The 14,553-nt window shown below is 47.1% G+C and overlaps 1 protein-coding gene across 1 annotated transcript; it reads left to right on the forward strand.

Annotated features, from left to right (window-relative positions):
• The first annotated feature begins 5,750 nt into the window (after positions 1-5,750).
• On the forward strand, positions 5,751-6,869 carry LOC147105849 (galactoside alpha-(1,2)-fucosyltransferase 2-like). The gene has a single exon (XM_086010864.1). It carries the CDS (start codon positions 5,751-5,753, stop codon positions 6,867-6,869), a length of 1,119 nt encoding a protein of 372 aa, XP_085866990.1.
• The last annotated feature ends 7,684 nt before the right edge of the window (positions 6,870-14,553 follow it).

Here is a 14,553-nt window from a genome sequence, read left to right on the forward strand (position 1 = left end):
AAGCAGTGCAGATTCACCAGAACGATGCTGGTTAAAAGGGTTAAACCATGAGGACAGGTTGCAGAAGCTTGGCTTGTATTCCTCGAGTATAGAAGATTGAGGGGTGATCTGATCGAGGTGTTTGAAATGATAGCGGGATTCGAAAGGGTAGATACAGAGAAACTATTTCTTCTGACGGGGGAATCACGAACGAGGGGACATTATTTCAAAATTAGAGCTAGACCATTTAAGAGGGAAATCAGGAAGCACTTTTTCACAAAAAGGGTAGTGGCAATCTGTCATTCTCTCCCGTAAAGGGCTGTGGATGCTGGGTCAATTGGACCTTTCAAGACTGAGATCGGTAGAATTTTGTTGGGTAAGGGTATCGAGGGATTTGGAGCTACGGTGGGCAAAAGGGGGTTGAGGTACAGATCAGCCATGATCCAGTTGATTGGCAGAGCAGGTTCAAGGAGCTGAATGGCCTCCTCCTGTTCCTAATGTTGCTATCACTATGTTGGAAAGTGCGTGTGTATGAGTTTGTGTACTTTCCTGCCATTCACGATGGCTTGTATTCCCTTGAGCAAGTCGGGGCCGCTAATCTCGGACCTCGGGCGCTGTTTACTTTCTTTTTAATTCGGTCACGGGATGTGGGCGTCGCTGGCAAGACCAGCATTTATTGCCCGTCCCTAGTTGCCCTTGAGAAGGTGGTGGTGAGCCGCCTTCTTGAACCGCTGCAGTCCATGTGGTGAAGGTACTCCCACAGCGCTGTTAGGCAGGGAGTTCCAGGATTTTGACCGAGCAACGATGAAGGATTGGCAATATACTTCCAAATCGGGATGGTATGTGACTGGGAGGGGAACTTGGAGGTGGTGGTGTTCCCATGCACCTGCTGCCCTTGTCCTTCTAGGCGGAAGAGGTCACGGGTTTGGGCGGTGTGTCGAAGAAGCCTTGGCGAGTTGCTGCAGTGCATCTTGTAGATGATACACACTGCAGTCACGGTACGCCGATGGTGGAGCGAGTGAATGTTTAAGGTGGTGGATGGGGCGCCAATCAAGTGGGCTGCTTTGTCCTGGATGGTGTCGAGCTTCTTGAGTGTTGTTGCAGCTGCACTCATCCAGGCAAGTGGAGAGTATTCCATCACACTCCTTACTTGTGCCCTGTACATGGTGTAAAGGCTTTGCGGAGTCAGGAGGTGAGACACTCGCTGCAGAATACCTAGCCTCTGACCTGCTCTTGTTGCCACAGTATTGATGTGGCTGGTCCAGTTAAGTTTCTGGTCAATAGTGACCCCCCCGGATGTTGATGGTGGGGGATTTGGCAATGGTAATGCCGTTGAATGTCAAGGGGCGGTGGTTAGACTCTCTCTTGTTGGAGATAGTCATTGCCTGGCACTTCTGTGGCGTGAATGTTATCTGCCACTTATCAACCCGAGCCTGAATGTTGTCCAGGTCTTGTTGCATGTGGGCATGGACTGCTTCATTATCTGAGGAGTTGTGAATGGCACTGAACATTGTGCAGTCATCTGCAAATATCCCCATTTACGACCTTATGCTGGAGGGAAGGTAATTGATGAAGCAGCTGAAGATGGTTGGGCCTAGGACACTGCCCTGAGGAACTCCTGCAGCAATGGCCTGGGGCTGTGATTGACCACCAACCACCACAACCATCTTCCTTTGTGCTAGGTATGACTCCAGCCCGTGGAGAGTTTTCCCCCCGATTCCCATTGACTTCAGTTTTACTTGGGCTCCTTGATGCCACACTCGGTCAAATGCTGCCTTGATGTCAAGGACAGTCACTCTCACCTCACCTCTGGAATTAAGCTCCTTTGTCCATGGTTGGACCAAGGCTGTAATGAGGTTGGGAGCCGAGTGGTCTTGGCGTAACCCAAACTGAGCATCAGTGAGCAGGTTATTGGTGAGTAAGTGCCGCTTGATAGCACTGTCGACTACACCTTCCATCACTTTGCTGATGATTGAGAGTAGACTGATGTGGCGATAATTGGCCGGATTGGCTTTGTCCTGCTTTTTAGGACCATCCACTCGGCACTTCTGGGTAAAGATGGTTGCAAACGCTTCAGCCTTGTCTTTTGCACTCACGTGCTCGGCTCCACCATCATTGAGGATGGGCTTTTCATGGAGCCTCCTCCTCCTGTTAGTTGTTTAACAGTCCATCACCATTCACAACTGAATGTGGCAGGACTGCAGAGCTTTGATCTGATCCGTTGATTGTGGGATCGCTTAGCCCTGTCTATAGCATGCTGCTTCCGCTTTTTAGCATGCGTGTAGTCCTGTGTTGCAGCTTCCCCAGGTTGGCACCTCATTTTTAGGTACGCCTGGTGCTGCTCCTGACATTCTCTTCTACACTCCTTATTGAACTGGGGTTGGTCCCCTGGCTTGATGGTAATGGTAGAGTGAGGCATATGCTGGGCCATGAGGTTACAGATTGTGGTGGAATACAATTCTGCTGCTGCTGATGGCCCACACCGCCTCATGGATGCCCAGTTTTGAGTTGTTAGATCTATTTTGAATCTATCCCATTTATCACGGTGGTAGTGCCACACAACATGATGGAGGGTGTCCTCAGTGTGAAGACGGGACTTCGTCTCCATAATGACTGTGCGGTGGTCACTGCTAACTGTCATGGACAGATACATCTGTGACAGGTAGATTGGCGAGGACGAGGTCAAGTAGGTTTTTCCCTCTTGTTGGTTCCCTCACCACCTGCCGCAGGCCCAGACTGGCAGCTATGTCCTTCAGGACTCGGCCAGCTCGGTCAGTAGTGGTGCTACCGAGCCACTCTTGGTGATGGACATTGAAGTCCCCCACCCAGAGTACATTCTGTGCCCTTGCTCCTCTCAGTGCTTCTTCCAAGTGGTGTTCAACATGACGGAGTACTGATTCATCAGCTGATGGAGGGCAGTAGGTGGTAATCAGCAGGAGGTGTCCTTGCCCATGCTTGACCTGAAGCCATGAGACTTCATGGGGTCCGGAGTCAATGTTGAGGACTCCTAGGGCCACTCCTTCCCGATGGGACAGGACATACCCAGGGATAATGATGGAGGAGTTTGGGACAGCGGCTGAAAGGTATGATTCTGTGAGTGTGACTATATCAGGCTGTTGCTTGACAAGTCCCCAGGTGTTGGTGAACAGGACTTTGCAGGGTCGACTGGGCTTGATGTGTCATTGTCGTGTCCGTAGCCAGTGCTGAGGTCAATGCCGGGTGGTCCGGTTTTATTCTTATTATTGTTTCTTGTAGCGGTTTGTTAAAACTGAGTGACTTGCTCGACCATTTCAGAGGGAAGTTAAGAGTCAACCACATTGCTGTGGGTTTGGAGTCACATATAGGCCAGACCGGGTAAGGACGGCAGATTTCCTTCCCTAAAGGACATTAGTGAACCAGGTGGGTTTTTACGACGATCTGATAGTTTCATGGTCACCATTACTGATACGAGCTTTTTATTCCTGATTTATTTAATTAACTGAATTTAAATTCCCCAGCTGCTGTGGTGGGATTTGAACTCACGTCTCTGAGATCATTAGTCCAGGCCTCTGGATTACTAGCCCAGTGACATTACCGCTATACTACCATTTCCTTAAAGGGTGGGAAAGGCACTTATATACTGCACTTTCCAGTGAGGGCCCAGGAAAGTCAGCCCTTAATGACCCTGGGGCGATTTTATTTTGCACAGGTTCCCAGGGCACTTTGTGCTGACCGGTTGCATTGGCTACTTTCAGCCCCTTGGGCACATAAGAACATAAGAACATAAGAATTAGGAGCAGGAGTAGGCCATACGGCCCCTCGAGCCTGCTCCGCCATTCAGTAAGATCATGGCTGATCATCGACATCAACTCCACTTTCCCGCCTGATCTCCATATCCCTTGATTCCCCTAGAGTCCAAAAATCTATCGATCTCTGCCTTTAATATACTCAAAGACTCAGCATTCACAACCCTCTGGGGCAGGGAATTCCAAAGATTTACAAGTGAAGAAATTCCTCCTCATCTCAGTCTTAAATGGCCGACCCCTTATCCTGAGACTATGCCCCCTAGTTCAAGACAATCCAGCCAGGGGAAACAACCTCTCAGCATCTACCCTGTCAATCCCCTTCAGAATCTTGTATGTTTCAATGAGATCATCTCTCATTCTTCTAAACTCCAGAGAGTATAGGCCCATTCTACACAATCTCTCATCATAGGACAGCCCTCTCATCCCAGGAATCAATCTAGTGAACCTTTGTTGCACCGCCTCCAAGGCAAGCATATCCTTCCTTAGATAGGGAGGCCAAAACTGTGCACAGTACTCCAGGTGTGGTCTCACCAAGGCCCTGTACAATTGTTGTAAGACTTCCTTACTCTTATACTCCAACCCCCTTGCATTAAAGGCCAACATGCCATTTGCCTTCCTAATTGCTTGATGCAGCACATTGAAGGCCTCAGGCCTCTCTAACCCGTAATACGTGGAGTGAATCAGGTGCCTGCCATTGAATCGTTGGCCCGCGGAAGCTCAGCATGGGTGCGAAGCAGTGATGCTAAACTTGTGTAATGTAAATGTTATGTAATGCAATGTTAGCCTTTATAATCAGAGGGCTATAATATAAAGGGTAGGAAGTTTAGCTACAGCTATACAAAGCCCTGCTTAGACCACATCTGATGGACTGTGTACAGTTCTGGGCAATGCCCCTTAGAAAGGATACATTGGTCTTGGAAGGAGTGCAGTGCAGATTCACCAGTATGTTACCAGGACTCCAAAGGTTAGATTATGATGAGAGATGACAGAAACTAGGCTTGTATTCCCTGGAATATAGAAGGTAAGGGGTGATTTGATTGAAGTTTTTATGATTTTGAAAGGAAGTGATAGGGTAGATAGAGAGAAACTCTTTCTGCTGGCGGGGGAGTCCATGACAAGGGGACATAACCTCAAAATCAAAGCCAGGCTGTTCAGGAGAGAAGTTAGGAAACATTTATTCATGCAAAGGGTGGTAGAAGTGTGGAACTCTCTCACACAAAAATAAGCTAGCTCAATTAATAATGTTAAATCTGAAATCGCTAGGTTTTATCTAGACAAGGGTATAAAGGGATATGGAGCCAAAGCAGGGTGCATGGAGTTGAGATACAGATCAGCCATGATCTAATTGAATAGCGGAACAGGCTCGAGGGGCTGAATGGCTTACTTCTGTTCCTATATTCTTAAATCCAGAGCTGAGGCCCAAGCTGGCTCTAGTGGGATGCAGATTGAGACATACTCCCATAGGGACGCTCCCGCCATTCCCCGATACACGCTTACAGTGGACGACGCTCCCCGGTGGGAGACCTAAGCCTCGATTTTAACCTAACCCACCCAGCAGAAAGGGGCAGGATTTGGCCGGTTGCCTGTTTTACACCCATTGGGCGAGCGGGACTGTAATTGTAAAATCGCCCCTTGTAAATCTGTGCTGGTGAAAAGTGAAACACTTTGTACCGACTCTACAGCTGCACTGTGACCCCATTCTGATGTTTAGCACTGTGGACAGTTCAATGGTTGAATGGAATTCTTTCTTAGACTGTGAGAAGGAAAGTAGGGCTCCGAGTGTGGAACATGCTGTCGACAGATGGCACTGATAAATGTACGGCTCATCTGCTTGACATGATTGTTCAGCAGTAACAGTGATTTAGAATTGACCTTACTTTGCATTATATTTTATAAGTTCTCTGCTTGTACCTTTTTAGGACTTTGATGAAAGTCTCATCTGAGTTGGAGACATAGCAGAAGATCAATTAAAATAAGTTTGTGAAGATGGCCAACTTAGCAAGTTGTTACACTGTTCCATTCAGTGGGAAACAGCTGTGCTTCCTAATATTGCTCCTCCTTTCAGCCCTTCCATTGCTCACCAAATACATATTTGGTCCCATGCTTTATTATGGAGCAAATAATAATTTAACATTCGGAAAGAATACTTACAAACATTTCGCAAATGTGACCATCATGGAGACCACCATTAAAGTCTCGAAATGCCTCGGGGATGAAGACTACGAGTCTTTCAAAGCCATCAGATCTTCCAAAGGCATGTGGACAATATCCCCAATTGGGAGGCTTGGCAATCAGATGGGACAATATGCAACATTATTTGCTTTGGCCAAATTAAACAGGAAACAAGCCTACATTTTCCCAGATATGGCTGATTACCTGTCTCATAACTTCAAGCTTACTCTTCCCACCCTTAATCAAGCGGTTAAGGTTAAGACTCCTTGGAAAAACTATCAGCTTACTGACTGGATGGATGAAAAGTATAAAGATATCCGAGGAGACTACATTAAACTCTCAGGATATCCATGTTCTTGGACATTCTATCATCACATCCGGGAAGAAATCCTTCGTGAATTCTCTTTTCATGAGTTCATCACAAAGGAGGTCAACTTGTATTTAAGAAGCGTAAATCACCAAAGTCAAAATGTTACTTACATTGGTGTTCATGTGCGAAGAGGAGATTACGTGCATGTTATGCCAAAGGTGTGGAAGGGCGTCATTGCAGATAAAAACTACTTGGAACAAGCCATGTCCTACTTCAGGAATAAATACGAGGACGCTGTCTTCATAGTGACGAGCAATGAACTAGCTTGGTGTCGGAAGAATATTGATATCTCCAAAGGGGATGTCTACTTTGCAGGAGATGGCAAAGAATCCATGCCACACAGAGACTTTGCCATTCTTGCTCACTGCAACCATACCATAATGACCGTCGGCACCTTTGGATACTGGGCAGCCTACCTTGCTGGCGGGGAGACCATCTACCTCGTGAACTTCACTTTGCCCAACTCACCTTTCCTAAACCTGTTTAAGTATGAGGCAGCCTTCCTGCCGGAATGGATCGGGATTGCCGCTGATCTCTCGCCTCTTCTGAACAAGAACCCTTAACATTTAAGCAATGGTGCTTTGGATGGAATCTGGGTTACATCTGAAGACCAGACAAGTCAAAAGAAACAAGAAAGCTCATATCTCTCCTACCCAACTCTCCCATTGCAGCCTCCATGTGTATTCTAGACAGCTTCAGTGTTCTTGGCTCTACTACCCTGTCTGACAAGTTATTCCAAACATTTATCATTTTGGACTTCCTGATCTCTCTATTTTAAATTTACTTTATTACTCATTTCTATTTAGGTCACCTGCTCCTAATTTCTTGCCTAGCTTTGAAGTAATAATTTATCTATGCCATTAATATTTTATCTGTTTTGATGGCATCCTGCTTTAACGACCTTCTCTCTAAAGCTTAGACTTAGAATCATAGAATCTTACAGCTCAGAAGGAGGCCATTTGGCCCATCTTGCCTGTGCCGGCTCTCTGAAAGTTAGTCCCAATTAGTCCCGCTCCCCTGCTCTTTGCATAAGGCCATAAAAAAAGCAAACCAAGCACTAGGGTTTATTTCTAGAGGTATAGAATTGAAAAGTAGGGAAGTTATGCTAAACCTGTATTGAACCTTGGTTAGACCACATTGCGTACAGTTCTGGTCGCCATATTATAAAAAGGATATAGAGGCACTGGAGAGGGTGCAGAGAAGATTTACAAGGATGATACCAGAAATGCGAGGGTATACATATCAGGAAAGGATGAACAGGCTGGGTCTCTTTTCTCTTGAAAAGAGAAGGCTGAGGGATGACCTAATAGAGGTCTTTAAAATTATGAGAGGTTTTGATAGAGTGGATACAGAGAGAATGTTTCCACTTGTGGGAAAGAGCAAAACTAGAGGCCATCAATATAAGATAGTCACCAAGAAATCCAACAGGGAATTCAGAAGAAACTTCTTTACCCAAAGCGTGGTGAGAATGTGAAACTCGCTACCACAGGGAGTGGTTGAAGCGAATAGTATGGATGCATTTAAGGGGAGGCTAGACAAGCATATGAGGGAGAAGGGAATAGAGGGTTACGCTGATAGAGTTAGATGAGGAAAGACGAGAGGAGGCTCGAGTGGAGCATAAACACCAGCATGGACTGGTTGGGCCGAATGGCCTGTTTCTGTGCCGTATATCCTATGTAATCCTATATATGTAATTCCCCATAGATGAATGACCTGCGTTGCTTGTTGAAGGAGGAATATTGGCCAGGACACTAGGAGAATTCTCTGCTCTTCTTTAAATAAAGCCATGGGATCATTAATATCCACCTGAACCACTGGAAGTGGCAGACAGGCCCTCAGTTCAGTGTCCCATCCACCCAGCTAATCTTCGGGCATTCAGTGAAAAGCATAAACAGGTTGAGGAAATGTTTCTATTGTATTTTAGTAGGTTCCATAAGCATTTATCAGGTGTGAGAATAAGAGCAAAATGGGATCCAAGTGACACCCATTATCAGGATGGTCCCTCATGTGCTCCATATTTTTCTTTAGACTAACCAGGGACTGCTGTTGGGAGAATCTGATTGTCCGGCCCCAGCACAGAGAGTGCAGCCCCGGCCTAGCCGAGGGGAACTATCTTTAGATCCTGACCTACGTATGTTGGAATGGCCAGTGTAGAGGAGATTTTTCCTCTGCATCTACCCTGCACCTTATCTTTGCTAGGATTGCTTAGTGTGACAGTGTAGTGGGAATTCTATTCTATACCTTGGGACGTTTTACAATGTTAAAGGTGCTAGATAAATGCAAAGCTGTTGTTGTATCTAGCCCCAGCTACTACATCAGGTAATCCAAGGAGTACTTTGGGAAGCAGTGAGGTAGCTGAGAGTAACACTGTTCTATCTTTAAGAAAGAAAGAAAGACTTGCATTTATATAGCTCCTTTCACGACTTCAGGACATCCCAAAGCGCTTTACGACCAAAGAAGTACTTTTGAAGTGTAATCACTGTTGTAATGTAGGAAACGCAGCAGCCAATTTACGCACAGCAAGCTCCCACAAAAAGCAATGTGATAATGACCAGCTAATCTGTTTTAGTGGTGTTGATTGAGGGATAAATATTAGCCAGGACATCGGGGATAACTCCCCTTCTCTTCTTCGAATAGTGGTCGTGGGATCTTTTATATCCACCTAAGAGGGTAGACGGGGCCTCGGTTTAAAGTCTCATCCGAAAGACAGCACCTCCGACAGTGCAGCGCTCCCTCAGTACTGCACTGGAGTGTCAGCCTAGATTTTTGTGCTCAAGTCTCTGCTATTGGGGCATGAATCCACAATCTAGTGGTTGACGATTGTCCAATTAACACCGAGAAACATTGAATTGAAGGGTAGATATTCTGATGGGAGCCGAGAACCTTCAGCTACCCAGTTAGGGATCTGTAGGGAAAAGGTGCAAATGCTTGAAGACACAAGGTGATTGAGGATTTAGTGCAGCGCTTTGGGTGGCACAGTGAGCTTCAGTCAGAATAACCTCAGTGCTGACACTGGAAAGCAGCACACCCTTGTTGTAACTGCACTGCACTGAAAGAGCACTTGCTGCCACGTCCCAATCCAACTCAACCGTGAACGCAACTTTTGTGCAAGTGCTTTGTACCGATAAATCGAAACCACACCACATTTAGTGACTGCTTCGTTACCTCACGCTGCTTGAACGGCCCTTACTGGTGAGAAAATATCTGAATTTACAATCAGCAAATAAAAAAACCTTCCTCCTCACCAACACTAGCTCCGCGGGCCCTATTTTAACACAGGAGGCAAACCATTTCACCCGCTAAGTGTGCGTACATTAAGGTTGCAAACAGTAATTTCAAGGCTTACTGGCATGTTGGCCATATCGCCGTGAATGATTTGGGCTGCAGCGATGAAAATCATGAATGTGCAAGAGGCCAGAATTGGAGGAGTGCCGAGAACATCGTGTTCGGGTCTGTTGTAGACTAATTGATGGAGATTGATTGCTTCCAGGATGGTAGAAGGCGAACTAGAAGGTGGTCTTTTTTCGTCCAGCAATTCCTATGTTTCTGTGATGATGTTATTTTTAAATTAAAGTGGGTTCATAAAAGGTTAAAATTCGCTTTGCAATGGATGTGGTGGTGGAGTATTTGGGGAGGGAGATAGTGGTGGGGGGAGGTGGGGAGGGGACAAGCTGAGCGGACAGGTCTGCAGAATGTTGTCCGTCTACACGTCAGAAAATGGGAGTCCATCCAGACCCATCGGGACAAAGTGGCTCTATTCACGTTCCAAAACAGCAGGGTGTAGTTGGGCGGGGCCTCCAGCCACTAGGAACGAGATGATTCGTTTAATTGGCAAACAGGCCAACCCCAGACAGAGAAGGTTAAAGGTCACTGCCTAACCTCCTGTCCAGTTACCAGACGAAAGAGCTGGGGAATTCATGTGCGGGGGCAGCTGGTAGGATCTAGTGAGACAGGCAGCTAAGTGGCATAGGCCAGTCTACCTTAAGAAAAACATCTACCAGGCTCAAAGTAAACCTTGGTCTGAAAGGGCTGACAAAAAGAACACGCTGCTTAGAGCATTAATAGGGACAATGTGGCATGTTTTTTTATTTTCTTAGTTATGAGAAGGGACTTTAATTTTTATTTGTTCTCAGGATGTGGGCATCGCTGGCAAGGCCGCTTTTATTGCCCACCCCTAGCTGCTCTGAGAATGTGGTGGTGGGCCTTCCCCTTGAACTGTTGCAGGCCTTGTAGTCATGGTGCTCCCACAACAATGATGGGTAGGGAGTGAAATTAAGTTAAAGGCAAGGTGGGATTTGACGTAATGGTTACTCTGTATTTTTACTTGCTGACTATAAAATAAAGCATCTTAATAATTCATATCTGGCTCATTTCACCACTGTGTTAATCAATCCACCTTTCGGAAATTTGGAGAAGCACACATGATACCCAAATCATACAACAAGAGGGTCTCATTGCTATGTCCCTGGGTCATGTTATATTATGGCTGGGCAGTATCGACACACTCCAGATCGTAAGGGACATGGTTTTTTTTTTAATTCGTTTATGGAATCAGGGCGTCGCTGGCAATGCCAGCATTTATTGCCCATCCCTAGTTGCCCTTGAGAAGGTGGTGGTGAGCCACCTTCTTGAACCGCTGCAGTCCGTGTGGTGAAGGTACTTCCACAGTGCTGTTAGGGAGGGAGTTCCAAGATTTTGACCCAGCGACGATGAAGGATTGGCGATATATTTCCAAGTCAGGATGGTGTGTGACTTGGAGGGGAACTTGGAGGTGGTGGTGTTCCCATGCGCCTGCTGCCCTTGTCCTTCTAGGTGAAAGAGGGTTTGGGAGGTGCTGCTGAAGAAGCCTTGGCGAGTTGCTGCAGTGCATTTTGTAGATGGTACACACTGCAGCCACTGTACACCGGTGGCGGAGGGAGTGAATGTTTAAGGTGGTGGATGGGGTGCCGATCAAGCGGGCTGCTTTGGCCTGGATGGTGTCGAGCTTCTTGAGTGTTGTTGGAGCTGCACTCATCCAGGCAAGTGGAGAGTATTCCATCACACTCTTACTTGTGCCTTGTAGATGATGGAAAGGCTTTGGAGAGTCAGGAGGTGAGACACTCACCGCAGAATACCTAGCAGTATTTATGTGGCTGCTTCGGTTAAGTTTCTGGTCAATGGTGACCCCCAGGATGTTGATGGTGGGGGATTCGGTGATGGTAATGCCATTGAATGTCAAGGGGAGGTGGTTAGACTCTCGCTTGTTGGAGATAGTCATTGCCTGGTACTTCTGTGGCACGAATGTTACCTGCCACTTATCAGCCCAAACCTGAACGTCATCCAGGTCTTGTTGCATGCGGGCATGGACTGCTTCATTATCTGAGGAGTTGTGAATGGCACTGAACACTGTGCAGTTATCAGCGAACATCCCCATTTCTGACCTTTTATTGGAGGGAAGGTCATTGATGAAGCAGCTGAAGATGGTTGGGCCAAGGACACTGCCCCTGAGGAACTCCTGCAGCGATGTCCTGGAGCTGTGATGATTGACCTTCAACCACCACAACCATCTTCCTTTGTGCTAGGTATGACTCCAGCCAGTGGAGCGTTTTCCTCCTGATTGACTTCAGTTTTACTGGGGCTCCTTGATGCCACACTCAGTCAAATGCTGCCTTGATGTCAAGGGCAGTCACTCTCACCTCACCTTTGGAATTCAGCTCCTTTGTCCATGTTTGGACCAAGGCTGTAATGAGGTCGGGAGCCGAGTGGTCTTGGCGGAACCCAAACTGGGCATTGGTGAGTAAGTGCCACTTGATAGCACTGTCGATGACGCCTTCCATCACTTTGCTGATGATTGAGAGTAGACTGATGGGGCAGTAATTGGCCGGATTGGCTTTGTCCTGCTTTTTGTGGACGTCCTGTACATGAATATTGAAGTCCCCCACCCAGAGTACATTCTATGCCCTTGCTACTCTCAGTGCTTCTTCCAAGTGGTGTTCAACATGGAGGAGTACTGATTCATCAGCTGAGGGAGGGCGGTAGGTGGTAATCAGCAGAAGGTTTTGTAGTGTCCGAGGATCAATAATACTCAGACCGCAGGAGAACAATAAAACAGGTATTTACTGAACAGAGAGTAATTCAAGACTGAAATACAGAAGCCTGCTATGGCTTTATATACAGGGGTGGTCACTGCCGGTACTGCAGTATAGAATCAGTTCTTCTCTTAAAGGAACATACACAACAGGTTTCCTTGCCCATGCTGGACCTGAAGCCATGAGACTTCATGGGGTCCAGAGTCAATGTTGAGGACTCCCAGGACCACTCCCTCCCGACGGTATACCACTGTGCCGCCACCCCTGGTGGGTCTGTCCTGCCGGTGGAGTTTGGGGCATTGGCTGAAAGGTATGATTCTGTGAGTATGACTATGTCAGTTGCTTGACTAGTTTATGGGACAGCTCTCCCAATTGTGGCACAGGTCCCCAGATGTTGGTGAGGAGGACTTTGCAGGGTCGACTGGGCTGGGTGTGTTGTTGCCATGTTCATAGCCGGTCCCGAGGTCGATGCCGGGTGGTTCGGCCAGTTTCATTCTTATTTTGTTTCGTAGCGGTTTGTTACAACTGAATGACTTGCTAGGCCATGTCAGAGGGCAGTTAAGAGTCAACCACATTGCTGTGGGTTTGGAGTCACATATAGATCAGACCGGGTAAGGATGGCAGATTTCCTTCCCTAAAGGACATTAGTGAAGCAGATGAGTTTGTACGACAATCCGATAGTTTCATGGATACTAGCTTTTTAATTCCAGATTCATTTAATTAACTGAATTTAAATTCCCCAGTTGCCATGATAGGATTTGAACTCACGCCTCTGGATCATTAGTCCACGGCTCTGGATTATTAGCCCAGTGACATTACCGCTATGCTATCGTTCCCATGGCAACACTTCCCGCACATGTGGTTGTCCAGGCTACGCGAAGCGTCCAGGACTTCCCACATGGTACAGGATGTGCTCTCCACGGGACTGAGCTGCCCTGCCATGCCTCTATTTAATAGACTAAGAACTAACCCAGCAGAAATAAACTTAAAACTTAACAAAAAACACTCCCCAGCTACTCACCAATCAGCTCTTTCCCTCTATTTAATAGGCTATTAACTAACTTAGCAGAAATAAACTTATAAACTTTTTTTAAAAATACACTCACCAGCTACTTATCAACCAACTCCTTCCCTTGTGCCAATGTCACTTTTTTTATTCTGCTGTCACTTTTTCAAAAACTGCCTCTGTTGAGTTGCTGCCACTCGGGACTGCTCCTTTTATCTGCTCCACTCTCGCTGTGCTCCCACCAGGTTTGCTCCTTCCGGTCATAAGCATATGGAGGGAGTCATGGGACAGCCTGGGTGCAGCTGTGCACCTTTGTGCAGCGCTTGTCGGTGTTTGCAGCACCTCAATGCTGTAGAACACTGACAGCACAACTATCAAAATCAATTTGGACATGGCCCCTTTAAGGAAACCGGCTGATGACGCGTCATCAAATGACGTCAACAGACCTGCTTCCTTTTAACTGGCCGGGCACCTCGCAGGGCGGGTTTAACAAGCCCAATCAACGTAAAATCACTTGGAGAGTGGGGTCGCAGTAGGCAGCTGGCTGGGACTGTGACACCGAACCCGGCCGCCCTGGACCCGCCTCAGTTAGTGAAATTGCGGACTTTCATTCCATTAATCTGAGCTGGACTTGAACCCAGGCCCCTGAGGTGACAGGACTGTAACAAACACACTGCATTATCCAATTCCAGGAATTGGCCTAAGCTTCCAGATCGTCATTGTCTTCCGGTCATGATTGCATTGAATGGCGGAGCAGGCTCGAGGGGCCGAATAGCCTACTCCTGCTCCTATCTTCTATGTTTCTATGTTTCTATGTTTCTATGGTCTCCCAGCGCCTCAGATTTAAAGTTCTCATCCTTGTGTTTAAATGTCCTCATGGTCTTGCCCCTCCCTATGTCTGTTACCTCCTCCAGCCCAGACTGAATTCTACGTTGCTCTGATTCTGGCCTATTGTGTATCCCCTGCAACCCCCTCCCCCTATCACCCCGCTATTGGTGACCGTGCCTTCTTCAGCCTAGGCCCCATGCTCTGAAATTCCCCCCCTGAACTCCACTGCCTCTCCACCTCCCTCTCCTCCATTAAGACCATCTTTAAAACTCACCTTCTTGATCAAGTATGTGGGCAGGTACATGTTAATGATATTAAACTAAGGGAGACACAGGCTTCACCCAG

Source organism: Somniosus microcephalus, chromosome 17, assembly GCF_052327205.1.
Source record: "Somniosus microcephalus isolate GS21.2 chromosome 17, FLI_Smic_1.0, whole genome shotgun sequence".
In the NCBI taxonomy this organism is placed as follows: domain Eukaryota; kingdom Metazoa; phylum Chordata; class Chondrichthyes; order Squaliformes; family Somniosidae; genus Somniosus; species Somniosus microcephalus.